The following is a 14567-nucleotide window of genomic DNA, read 5'->3' on the forward strand; positions in this document are numbered from 1 at the left end:
AACAATACCTACGAGTATTAAGGTTTTGACACTTTTGACCAGACCGTGCACTTTAGGGCAAGTGCAGACGAGGAACAGTCTTTGACGCATGTATTTTAATTTTCACAGTCCGTCTCGGCCCGGGTTTTGTTTGAGTTTCAACAGTTTATTCAGTAAAACGATCAGCAAAAGTAAAGATCTAACGGTACAAATTACCATGGCTATAGATAAGAGCTTTTATATAAGCTCAAATTTCATTGTTCATTGTTTGGGGACAGTAAATCCCATTTTGATAGTTGGTTACTCTCAGTTATACAAATACGCATGCCATATCATTATAAGTAAGCAAGAAGCACAAGTCACAACTTTCTTATTTCTACGCATAATAACAAGTAACCTATCTTTAGTCTATACCTGCCTGTTCTCCATTGGTAAAGGTTTCTAACCTTTCTACCCACTATACTATGAAATAATTTACCTATAGTTTTCATCAGGAAAGTTAGAATTTCACTGGTACCTGCTGTGGTGCGCAGTGTGCTTCAAACGCTAAGTCCCGACTCCTGAGTCCGGAGTCCGTAATCATCCCGTTTTATTCCATCACTGCACCTCCAAGTGCTTTTTTTGTTCCTCCAAGAATCTGTATATACTTATTTTATTTCAAAAAAATCAAATGGATTCATAAAATAATATAAGTATCGGTTTAGGCGAAGTGTTTGCTTGCAATTTCTATAACTCCCGTAATTTCTTACAGAAGTCAACTTTTTACCGTGTAAATACATACAGCAAGTCAACCCCTGCAAGTTTTGTATAATAAAAGCTTGCAGAAATTGAGATTTACATGACAATGACGCTACTTCTACAAAAAAACTTGCCAGTGTATACTGTATAATCTAAAAGCTAATTTTCTCTACGAAAAACTAATAAGTTTGATCTTGAAAACCCAAAGAATCTAAAGATTAAAGTGGTTGAATGAAATTAGGTCATGTCGGTATACACGTCAAAAACAAACAGCGTAAAGCAAAGCCGAAGAGCCACTTCGCTAGAGTCAAAAGGGACTGAATCCAATTCCCGTTCTTTGAGATATCTGCTTGTACCTATTTGATCTCGTTACGAAATTAGCCTTCTTCAAGCCTTTAGAATCACAAATCAGCCTACAAGTTCTGTTCCTTTTATATCACTTCACTTCTTTACGTACCTTGCCAATTGCAATTGCTAAGCCAATTGGCTTGAATTTAGATGTCTTATAAAATCTCTGTCTAATTGTTTGTAGCTTCTAAATACTTAAGTATGCTTTGAAGTCATTTGAATAGAAGTATTCTTAAATCTTAATTTACTCGTATTTCGGATACAATTACAAAAACTACTATGACTACTATAAAGAGTTTCTACGATTTCTTAAAAACAGTTCAATCACATTGTTTTGGGAATAACAATTTTTTCATTCGGTAACACTTCAAGGTGTTTTAGATCACAATCAAAATTCAAAAATTAGAATTTCCTATGTTCATACAGACTAAATAAAATTAACTGGAAAATAATCAGGTAGGTAGGTACATAATTAAATGTTCATACATTAATTTAGAAAGTGATCAGAAAACAGGTAAAAGTCTCATAAATCAGGAAAATACGCACGAAAATATCGAGACTAATGATCTTATGTCATCAAACGCATACAGGAAAAATAAATTTAGCCACAGGCGTTAGCCGTCTAGTTATTAGTTGTTGATGTTTTAAAGTGTCGTCGTCGGCGAATGAAAAATAAAACAGAATGAATAAAACTTCCGGAAAAGTTTCAAAATTTAAAATGACTGAATGAAATGAATGTTTACTGATAAGAAAAATACATTAGTTTCAATAACGCAATCTTAATATACCTACACTAGGCAATGAAAAGAATATAAATGCTACAGACATACAGAGGGGTGGTCAGAGTAGTGGCAGTTTGAAAATTTAACTTAAATCATCTTTTATATTCTACCATATCATGTGACTAACAATACCAGGGCGCAAAATAATAATGGTCAAATTAGATGTATATCTGTATTGGATTAGATGAAATGGATTGGAACCTGCAGGTCACTGTAAATGGTTGTACCCGGTACCGTTATACGATCTGTGATCCTAGACAAGGCGACAATTGATCACTTCCAAATATGAACTCCTATTTCATAATTACATTGCCAAACAGTCATCTGCATACCACAAACGACAGGCCATATGGCGATCTGACGTCACAGCAGCATAATGATTACACCAGTCCGTGCCATTGAGCTTGTCATTCGCAGCTTCAGATAACACATGTAGTACTGTGATGGAGTGTAGGTTCAATAACAAAACGCCCACAAGAAAAACAACAGACTAAACATTGATAAATATCGGACTCAAACCGTACCAAATCGTTTCAGAGGTAGGCATTACCATCTGAATACTACATAATATGATCTCTATGAAGCTGTCAGTTATATAGAGAGAGTACCTATCAAAAGTTTGGATAAACTAAGCAAATCTGAGACTAATAATAATCATGAGACTGACATCAGCTTACCATGTTCTTTAATATTTAATCGATACTGAAGTAATTTAGTAAAGGCAATCAATCAATCAATTTATTGCGGGTTATATACATTGGTCTTAATCTAAGCTTATACTTAGGCAGTTTAATCTTAGAAGTAAAGGTATTACAACAAGTGTGAAAGATTTTATAGAAAGACATATCCATCCATTTTTAACAATACGATAGCTTTTCACACTTCTCTTCCCACATCACATTTGCTGGGCACACATAATGTGTGTCACACATCCAAAATAAGGTTGGGCGTTCTTTGTGATTTTATGAGTAAAAAAACTAGCAAGAATTTCCGTCCTTCTAATTGTTTTACTGTTGTTGAGTTCAAAGACAAAGCACGCATTCAACTAAGGCTCTTTATGTAGGGAAAATCTAAGTCAGGTACCTACTCATTTGTTGACAAGAAACGTGTCGAGAGGCACTCTACCACAGTCTACTTCCTCATTAGTAGACTTCCTTTCTTCCTTAGCGTTACAGCGCAGCGTGAAAACCCGTCTCATTTGTCCAATTTTGCATACAAAACTCATACAAAACTACTGAAACTCAGATTTTTACCTAAAATAATAAGTCATAGTCAAAAACCTATTAGTTTGCCTAGAGTCTAGACAATTCTAAACATTCTCATATTGTTAATTCAGTTCTACTTAATTAAGAGTCTACGGTCTACTTTATGAAATTATGTTGATTAAAATTTAAAACTTTCGGCACACTTGACCAATAACAACAAAAAGGGATGTTATTTAATCGCCTTATTTATAACTCAAATTTTAAAAACCCCCCGACACAAAAACCTCTATAAAAAAATAGAAAAGAGCTGATAACTTTCAAACGCCTGAACCGATTTTCTTCGATTATAGCTAAGAACACTCTCGATCAAGCCACCTTTCAAACAAAAAAAACTAAATTAAAATCTCTAAATTCGTTGAGGAGCTACGATGCCACAGACAGATACACAGATACACACGTCAAACTTATAACACCCCTCTTTTTGGATCGGAGGTTAAAAATTCACTAGGATGATTGAACATAAAAGATGTGTTGATCCATGGTATAATCTACTTCCATTCTAAATTGCCAAATCCGTCCAGTAGTTTTTGCGTGAAAGAGTAACAAACATACACACATACATACACACAAACTTTCGCCTTTATGATATTAGTGTGATAGTGTGATAGCTATTCCTAGTACCTATGCCTGCAAAACATAAATAAAATACTAAATTAACTAAGTAGGTAAAGAAGTTCACCTTACTTCGATGTTACATGACCATTACGAGCAGACACCTCATATTTGTGACCCGATTAATGATAAACGTAAGTAATCAAAGCGTAAACTTTGCTTGCAGATAAGCTGTAATAACTTTCTCGGACTTCGTAAAGGTCATCTTAATTTATCGATGTTTATAATTACCTGTCCAATACTGAGAACATGTAAGCCAGCTGTTCATTTATTATTGGCATTTCTGATTTAATTTCACTCATTAATTTTGGTTTCATAAATTCGAAAATTTCTGCCTTTAATTTACTTACGTGCTATACTTAGTATTTTTCGTGTGGTTCATATTACAAAGATCTTATCGGATTGTGCCCGAAAAGCCATCGTCCACTGAAGACCTCTTCTTTGGTTTATCTATCTCCATTTTTATTGATTTGCAGACTTAATCATCGATGTATATATACACCTTTGAGAAAATGCGAACTTTATGAAGAATTCTGAGGTATGCAGGTTTCCTTACGGTGTTTTTATTAACTCGCAAAACTAAGATTGAACGCCACACTAAGAGGCCGACGTTTTAACCACTAGGCTATCACAATCAATCAAAAGTCAAAAGTAATCTCGTCCTATCATAAGATCATTTCATGTCATAAAACCTTGCAGACCAATACAATAGTCATCACTCATCAAACAATTGTCGTTCAGCTGTTTGTTATAAATAAGCAATGCAATAGCGTCCTACAACTGTCATCATCTATTGATATTAACTGAAAACAATTGCATGTCATCGACAGGGACTGACGCTGGTCATTTTTATTAGAATACTGAAAGTGGACCGGACCAAACATTGAACTAAATTAGTATAGAAGCATCTATTTCAAACAAAACTCATGTTTTTTAAAATTCGGATACAAGTTAGCCCTTGACTGCAATCTCATCTGCAGTTAAGTGATGATGCAGTTTAAGATGGAAGCGGATATGGCAGTTATTACTAAATCCATAACCCTTTGGTATCTACATGGCATCGTACCAGAACGCTAAATCGTTTGGCAGCACGGCTTTGCCGGTAGGGTAACTATCCACGCATTAAGCTGTCGACATTCAAAGTTCAGAGTCAGTATTCAGAGTTTTAGAGTCAGGGTCAATAAGTCATGATGACTTTTTGATTTAATTTTAAAAATTCAGATCTTGGTCTTTTAACTTTTCAGACTTCATACGGTCTACTATTTTTTTTTGCTAATATCAAATGAAGAGGAGGAAAAACGTACGGGTGTACAAAAAAAGATTTTAAAAAGCCTTTTGATTATGTGTAAAATCTAGTTACTATTATCATTAAAAGGCTTGAACCCCTTTTTGTAGCTTAATTAGAGCGAAAAATCTGGCTTCCCCCAAAGTAGACCGTGATATACCACAGCATACAGCATACTTGCATGTAATGTAAGTGACACATTCCTCAATTGAGCCGTGACGTGCCGCGCGATCTCAAATTGACGCCAATTTGCGTCTCCGGCTGAGTCACGAACGCCCGTTTTGTTTTGTGCCTGCTCCTGTGACCTGATATGGAGGTATTGAAGTCTGCATGCATTCATATGCATAGGAATTTTAACTACCTAAATGTACCTCCTTGTTAAGAAATAGGTAGGTACCACAGTAATTCTATACTGTTTTATGCGCAGATGCATACATACAGCAAAATAACATCACTTACACTGACTTGGATTATCACTTATCTTATTGGATTAATTGCTGCGCATTAAAATAATGTTGAGTGAAGGTAATGGCTAAAGATTACAGTCCAGATCGAGTACAAAACATTGCAAAAAGATGCAATTTAAGATGGCATACTATCCTGGAATAAACAAGACTTCGTTGTCCGTCTGTCTGTCTGTCTGTCTGTGTGTCCGTCTGTCCGTTTGTCCGTCTGTTGTGTCTGTCAAGAAAGTCTATTGGGTATTTCCCGTTGGCCTAGAATCATGAAAGGCAGGTAGGTTGGTCTTATAGCACAAATAAAGGGAAAACCCGAAAAAAAAAATTAAAATGTGTTTCAATAATTTCAGAGTAAGATAAATATACCAAGTGGAGTATCATATTATGAAATGGCTTTACCTGTACATTCTATTTATTCTTATGCATAATATTTTTGATAAGTTATCATGCAAAATGTCGGAAAAAATAACCCGAGTACGGAACCCTCGAGTTTTATTTTCTCTGATAGAACTTGGAGGTTTTGCGGTGATACATCAAAATGTAGTCATCTCTCTTGAGCCTATTGACACAAACAAGGCGATAGGGTCAAAATACAGACCCAATTGTCCTGTTTATTGTAATTATGCAACGCAGTAGCGTCCTACAACTGTCATTATTCATTTATAGATATTAACTGAAAATAATAGCATGTCGTCAGGGCCTTCCTGTGGCCGCTTATTGGGAGATCAAATCAGAGGTCTCTGTAGGTTCGTTTTTAGGGTTCCGTACCTGAGGAGTGCCAACGGGACCCTATTACTAAGCCTCCGCTGTCCGTCTGCCCGTCCGTCCATCCGTGTGTCTATATCTCGTGAACCGTAATAGGTAGAGAGTTTAAATTTTCACATAACATGTATTTCTATTGCCGCTATAACAACAAATAATAAGAATTGCATGGCCGCCATGTAAACCTAAAAAAAATATTAATAAGTGTGAAGTTCCTGTACAATGGTAAGTAACCTTTCGTGTGCGAGTCCGACACTTGACCGATTTTTGTATTTCCAAAAACTAATTAGTTTCAGACCTACCAAGACCTACCATTACTACCTACTCGTCTATCTCTCTTGAAACCTGTTGTGTGTGATAAATTCATAGAGGCCAGGAATAGTTAGAGTAAAGTGCCAGAAATAAAACCTCATTACTCATTACCACCCTTCGCTGACCTTGACGCAAATAATTGGGAAGATTGACGCAATGCGCGGTTCCCAGAGTTAAACAAACGCGCGGGAAGTGCGACGGGACTTGTTCCAGATCATATTTGTGGTTTTATTGCAGTACAAGGTCAGGAGCGTGTACAACTGAACCTAACATGACCTAATAGTACTCGTAAAATAATCTTCCATGTAATCGCGCTGTGTTTTTCCACGGACCTCAAAAGGAACATGTATAATTAAGCTCCCAAAATTGGTGCGGTAAAATAAATTAAAAAAAAAACCGACTTCTATAACCACAAACACTAAAAAGTAAAAAATAATTTTTGTTTCTGAACGTGCAATGTATTTCATAGCGAGCATAACAAAAGAAACTAGAAATCTAATCGTGCAGTTGGACGTTAATGGCCCCACTGTAATAAAATATTATGCTAAGCCTACATATCTATGGCTAAGCCTAGTTAAAAACTTACTGTTTACTTAAACTATTACCCTGATCGCGAGCTATTTACTCTTATTTATTGAGGAGTTCTGTATTCTCTATCTCCAAATATATTCAACAGATCTTCACAAAATTTATATGGGACCACCCTTTCAAACAAAAAAAAAATTCCAGGCGTTTTCAAGTAATCAGGGAACATACATTAAGAAAAAAGATTCCGAAGAATTGAGAACCTCCGCCTTTTTGAAGTCCGTTAAAATACCAAAGCAGACCTATTGCAAGATTTACAAGTCTCAAGCTAATCGGCTAAAAAGATCAGGATCATAATAAATACGACTGACACAAATCCGACTGGTCGACACGAGCGACGTTATTACGATTGTCCGATAAATTACGAGATATAGCTGATTGGAATACAACCTGACACTGATTGGAGTCGGACCGCTTTTTCTTAAGGGAATTTAATACGGTGCATATTAAATTATACTATAGGTACTAACTGTAGGCTTCGACAATATTTTATTACTTACAACTGTAAGTAATAAAATAAGGTTCTAGACAAGATAGAAATTCGTCATTAGGTATACATTATAAATCCATATTTTGACAGGTTGTAGGGACCAGTTACAGTTGTACTTATTATTTATCTTGCATTATTTTTCAATAATCGCCCGATATAATAATTAGCTTTTTCTCGAAATCGAACGAATTCTAACGTAATAAATTATTTGCTTTGTTCCAGAATGTGGTGGACCATCACAGGAAACTTCGGGAACATTCTGCCAATCGACTGGACCAAGTCCTTCTCGCGGAAGATGCACATCCCGACATTGAATCTCAGTGACAAAAAGGTAAAGATTCAGTTCAGATTACAATTTGTACTAGTACAACTAGCGGTATAGTATATATAGAGATTAGGTAGGTATAGGAGGTATAGAATAGTACTAAACAATATGCCAAATTGCGTTCAAATCCGTTCAGTAGTTTCAGAGTGAAGCGGGCCCAGACAGACAGGAAGACAAAACTTTAAAAAAAAATCTTGTTTGAGCAGCTCTATAAATCGATAAATAATACAGCTTCGTCTGATTAAATCAATAGAGCATTCGTCTGTTGCCCATGCTACTACAAGCGAGGTGAAAAGGCATAATAGGTACAGGAGAATCTAAGTTTTTTTATAACGCCTTAAGGTGCCCACGCACTTGAACTGAACTGTGACGTACGCGCGGCGCGGATGGAGAGAATATCGTGCGGGGCGCTGCCGCGACGCGCAGTTCCGCTGCAGTTCAGTTCGAGTGCGTGGGCACCTTTAGACTTGCGCTTGGCTGCAATCACACCAAGCAGGAGATGATGCAGCCTAAGATGGAGTGCTTAAAAGGTGCCTATTCACTTTTCTTTTGGAGTTACCAATATTATAGCTAGCGGGAAAAACGGAAGCCGGAAGGGCTTCCATATTATTAGGGCAGTGCGTATTAGAAACGAGGAAGCAAATCGCTTCGTACGGGTCCGTGGATATCGACTATGTAGACTATGACATTAGCGATGCCTCGCGGTTCGATAATAAAAAGGCGAGGAAGGAAATAGGTCGAATAGTTCCTTAGCACACTTTCCGAAATACTCGTACATCTTGTAAAACACTGACAGACAAGCAACATTGCGCCGATGATGTTCCAAAGAGTAAGCCTGCAGCACTGCGAATTCTCACTGCGCGATTTGATACGAAGAATTCTGTGACCTATCACGTACTGAAATTGTATGGAGTCGCACGCACTGGCAAAAAAAACGCGTGAACGACTTCATTCAATTTTCTTGTCACAGAATTCTGCGTAAAAAACTGCTTCGTGATAAATATTTGCAGCGAGGGCGTAGATTTATCCTTGTGTTTATCTTAGTAGGGCCAGACAGTGTTTTAGGTAGTTTTGTTATTTAAGTGCGAAATAATCTTCATACAAAAGTCTTAAAATAAACACTACACACAATCCCAAGTTCCACAGCTGATTCACGCTTGCTCCATTTTCATTCAGTACCTATATTAAAACCTAAGGTCATCGTTGTTTATATACCACTCTCAAATCAATTCATATCACATTGGTGCGCACCACAGAGATATTCCTCCTACATCAATGGAGCGCACAATAAAACAAAATAGGTCAAGTAGGAGATTGCCTCCACCCTCTACATTTAGGTTTCTTACGCTTCTTTCATTGTCGTAAAAGAAAAAAAAAACTATAGTACCGCGCTTTATAAAAAGCTTTTAGCTTGCTTTCAGTTACAAAAATATTCATACAGCGAGATAATTGAAAAAAATCGTTTTTTCTTTTTATAAAAACACCTACGATATTTTACAGCAACATAACCTACAAATAACATAGGTAAAGATTGTAGCTTAGCTGACAATAGCAATGAAAATCATTTGGCTTTTATGTGGTCTATATTTTGGTCGTATTTCTTTAGGAATAAGAAAAAATGTAACTTTCTAAGATTTCTAACCGCAAATGGCTAAACTTTGTCATGTCGCTCGTGATGCAGCTGCGGTGCCGCTGCGTGGAGCGAGGCGCGCGGATACTCGTAAGTAGGCTACCTTAGGCCCAGCTCGCACTTGACCGCTTCTTAGTTACATTTCTACGAACCGCATTTTACGTAAGGTACGCCTCCACCTTTACTCATGTGGCTCCACTGTGGGATTCGGCTAATGATTAGAGTTCGCGAAAATTTTTACGACAGTTCGGCATTCAGTAAATAAACCTCGATAGCTCAACGGTTGAGCGGACTGAATTCCGAAAGGTTGGCGGTTCAAACCCCACCCGTTGCACTATTGTCGTACCCACTCCTGGCACAAGCTTTACGCTTAATTGGAGGGGAAAGGGGAGTATTAGTCATGATTAGCATGGCTAATATTCTTTAAAAAAACTGGCTGGATCATTCGGGATACGGCGAAAGTTTTGTGTTTGGCGAGTTCTCAAGTAAGTTTGGCAAATCAGCCGGCTGGCACTTGCGACATTCTGTGGCAGCGAATAATCCTCCATGTGGTGTATTAGACAGATCCCGGAAAAACAACGAGTTCCCGCGGGATTTAAAAAAAACGTGGATACATTCGGGTTATCTCATACAATACGATTGCCGCCGGCCACTTACTCGTAATTCGCGATATCATGAATCATGTGCCGAATTCCGATAGTGGAGTCAAACCAGTAGAACCATGCTATGACCATAATTTTATGGAACATGCATGAATTAGAGACCGGAGAGGAAACCTATAGGTTAATCAGGTAGGATAATTAAAAAAGGTAGGTAGGTATCTAACTTAGTTCTTCCGAATATTTTTTTTTCTATACATTTCTTTTTAAATCTACCCACTATGATAGACTCTAGGTACACTAGAGCGTTCATTAGCATGTGTCATAGCATGGTCAATAATTCGGTTATATTGATCTCCCTTTATTTTTTCCAGTTTTTATATAGGTACGTTTTACTTTTTCAGCTAACCATATCTCTAAAGGTTCCAATACACAAATGCTCAATACCTTCGGCAAGCTTTGGCCAATTGCGAAATGCACCAAGATTTTTGATGATTGTATAAAAATCTGGAAAGTCAGCATTGGCCACACGTTGGCCAAATGTGCACCAAATCTGGCCTTGTACAAGTTCGAGCGTATTGGGCATATGCGTTGGACCAATATGTACAAGGCGCTTAAGATCCAATACATTTAATTGTTTCTTTCCTCAGGGTGCAATGACTCCAGACGACGAGATCCACAGCTCTGAAGATGAAGCGGTGGCATCTGATCTGGACATGCATGCCTTGATACTGGGCGGACTACATCAGGACCACGAGTGTCCTGTCAAAACAGCAGATGAGGTAAAGATAACTTCGATGCTGAATTTTACTATTTACTTGAGAGGTTTTTCTCTTATTTCAAGCTAATTTTCGCAGTTGTTATTATTTTTAATTTCGTACGTTTCAGGTAATACAAGAGATAGACGACATGATGCAAGAGACGCCGTCATCGGAAGGGGATCTGATCGAGTATAACGAAGCCCTCGAGAAAGGCAAAGAAGTTCTCAGCTCGCCCTTGTATGAAGACAGTAAGTTTACTACATGCAATGTTTTTGGTTGTTGGCGGCTTCCTATCTGTTCTCAGCTGATCACGTCCAGCCGCTTCCCGCCTCGCTTTTTAAGTCGTCAGTCCATCGTGCTGGAAAGCACCCTATGTTAGGCTTGGTATCCACCTAAGCGAAGAGGAGAGGAGATGTGTTCAGTCGACGAATCAGATGACATAAAAAATATCAAATCCTGATCCGCTTAGCTTATAATTACCAGGCTGAACGCTTACTAATCCTTTTATACTTAATAATAATATTATATACTTACAGATGACAATGACCTAAAACTAATTAACGTTGCCGTTATGTAACTCTGTCGTCACATTTTGTTGTAGGCCAAATGGAACAAAGGCTTGTGAACTAAGTGGGTAACTACTATAAAACGGCACATAAACATAAGTTACTTCTTATTTTATGGCATTATGTGTGTGTCATGTCATAAAACATTATTGTCATTTGTCATTGTCGCGGCAACCGGTGACCCCGCCGTACAAACGAAGGAAGCACAACTATCGACCCACTATCGACCAAATTTCTGTAATTACACGTCACGCACACAAACTCAACATAAATTCTACGAAACTGGTCACTTAACACCTTCCGATACGCATTTGACACACCGTAGTGATTATATTTTTTTGTTTGACACTTCAATGAAATAATTTAATTTTAAATCGTATCGTAATCGTGCTGTGCAAATTACACAACTTCAAATTGAAGTCTAGGGTTGTCAGAAAATAAATGGGGTAATTTTGCCTAAAAATGAGCAATTTTTTTTTCATTATATTTAGACAAATTTATATTTTATTTTTGATGACAATCATAATATAACTAAGCGAAAAAGGCTGTTTTGTTAATTAAAAGATTTTAAATTGATATTGAAATTTAACTAAAACAAAACTTATTACTAAATTGTAGTACATTTAATATACCAGTCTCCGTCATAATAGCTGCATGCCAAATTTATCATGAAGTACCTAGGTACCTACGTAATTGGTGTACGTACGTTGGACAGATAAAAACATACGTTTTTATCTGTCCAACGTACTTACCATGTTGTCTTCTATGTTTTTTGTAAATGTATATGTTTGTGTGTGCAATAAAGAAATAAATAAATAGGTAATCAAAATCTTACTACATTAATAATATTATTTAGTTATAGTTAGTCCATGATAGGTTGTTTTGGTAGGCACCCACCAAAACAACCTTAGCGACGAACGGAGGACTCGTCACGCGTGATGTGGTCAAAGATGGGACGCTATACGGATAGCTAGAATATTTATCTTTATTTAGGTATTTTTTAAGGTCATAAATGTCAGAAAACACAAGACAAATAAAATATGAACCCATTTTGAATAAATAACTTTGAATTTGGCTTAGAGAAAAAAAAAAACCGCTACCCAAGAGCCGCTTTGTGTAATTTGGTAAGAGATCTACGATATAGGGATGTAAACTTGCCCGGTGTATAACACCAAAAGTAGTGAATAGTCTACTAACCCTGCGAGATACGCTAAATAAAATCGCTAACTGGTACATACTTGGATTATTATTAAATATTTTTAGTGAATATATTGCGTTTTTATATTTGACTTTTTAACTTTTTTATTTTTAACTGTCAGGATACGATTATATAGTAATGAGATCTCATTTTTTAATAATCATCGTGAAAGGGAAAAATAGGAAAATAGGCAAATTTTCATATGTGAATGGTATCATTCCATAACGCACACATACTCATCAACTGACAGTTCCCCTGCTTCATTTGACTTTTCGGAGCATACCATCCTGAGTATTTATTCATCCAAGTGTCGCGGTTGTAAAATTGAAGGCACCATAAAAACGTTCTACGAGGCATCAAGCCCGTTTGAACAAAATAAAATTAATGAAAACACTTGAGCTTACGATTGTATGTCAATGACATTTTCATGTTTTCACATCGACAGTAAGTAAACGAAAACAAAATACCTACTTTAACAAGTGAACGTCTTAATAACTAGCTTTGGATTTATTTAGATTTAAGTACCTACCTAAGTAAGTACATATATCACTAATTAACAATTGAAAAGCAAATAAGTTAGGTTAAAATCTCGGACTAAAGTACCTAGGTATTGATTTAATGGCCAAGTCGCCTTGTTTTCTGGCAAAATGCCATGTAAAAGTCAATTAGAAGGGGTGTAGAATGAATTAATTGGGTAAATACAGGTAACCCTCACTAGTTATATCTACAGTGAAGTAAGGCATCTATAAATCTTACGTATATATTCTGTAATAATTAAACGTGTTATGTACCTATATATTTAAATAAAATAAGTAGAAAATCATAAAAATAAATCTGATAAGTGTTAAGTTGGTATGGTTACCTACTACCTAATATGGTACGTAGGTTTCACAAAATCTATTGGTGACGTCATTTGCCCAGAACGCTTTTGGTGCGTGAATCAAAACTGGTGTTTTTACTAGGTAGACACCTACCCACGCAAAACTTTTCACCGCTTTTATAGGTACTAATGCACGGCCAAATAGACGCCCCTGTTGTCGCTTCTCACTTCTTAAGTCCAAACAGGCCAATAAATCGCCCACTGCGCAGGTACAATTTCAGCGATATTTTTACGTGTAAAGTACTATAATTATCTAGCTAGGCTACGTAGTATCTACCTATTCCTACCTAGACCAAAAATAAGTATTCTCAAAATATAGTATATTTTCAGTCAAGAAGCAGACAGTTTGGCCTCAGAATAAGTAGGTATATCTAAGTAGATAGTTTATTTTGCAAGTCTTACGTAATTTACACGCGAAGTGTCGCTTTGCAATTTAAAAGTAAAACGTCAAAGGAAATCCACTTTGATTTCGCTTGCAAAATGCCTCGACGCGACGGTGCCATATTATGCTAGCTATCTAACACTTGCTTTGTTTTGTGAGTAAAAATATTACTTACTTAGCTTTCTATGAAGCATGCGCTTCTCAGAAATAACCTCAGCTACTTACACAATTTTAAATGTGTGTAAGAAGTACCTACTATCACACTAATATTACAAAGGCGAAAGTTTGTGTGTATGTGTGTGTGTGTATGTTTGTTACTCCTTCACGCAAAAACTACTGGACGGATTTGGAATGGAGATAGGCAATATCCTGGATTAGCACATAGGCTACTTTTTATCCCGGAAAATCAAAGAGTTCCCACGGGATTTCGAGAAACCTAAATCCACGCAGGCGAAGTCGCGGGCATCGGCTAGTAATACATAAGTCGGTTTTGTAGTTTAACAAAAATTGCCGAATCAAATGTGGTTATGACTATGTTTATAGCAACCACAGTTTAGTCTAGCAACGCTGTCAATAATGCTAACATAATCATTGTAACTTAGGTACTTAT

General features: G+C 36.8%; 1 protein-coding gene across 2 annotated transcripts in view; it reads left to right on the forward strand.

Moving 5' to 3' along the window:
- Positions 1–14567, forward strand: part of LOC123872932 (fasciculation and elongation protein zeta-2) — a 68169-nt gene that overhangs the window by 47077 nt on the left and 6525 nt on the right. The window contains exons 2-5 of one of the 2 annotated variants that reach the window (XM_045917535.1): positions 7839–7947; positions 9623–9661; positions 10821–10952; positions 11059–11179. In XM_045917535.1, the coding sequence (XP_045773491.1) occupies positions 7839–7947; positions 9623–9661; positions 10821–10952; positions 11059–11179 (401 nt within the window). The remainder of the gene's footprint in view (positions 1–7838; positions 7948–9622; positions 9662–10820; positions 10953–11058; positions 11180–14567) is intronic. The other variant, XM_045917536.1, reaches the window with a different exon arrangement.

This window comes from Maniola jurtina, chromosome 16 (genome assembly GCF_905333055.1).
Source record: "Maniola jurtina chromosome 16, ilManJurt1.1, whole genome shotgun sequence".
Taxonomy (NCBI): Eukaryota; Metazoa; Arthropoda; class Insecta; order Lepidoptera; family Nymphalidae; genus Maniola; species Maniola jurtina.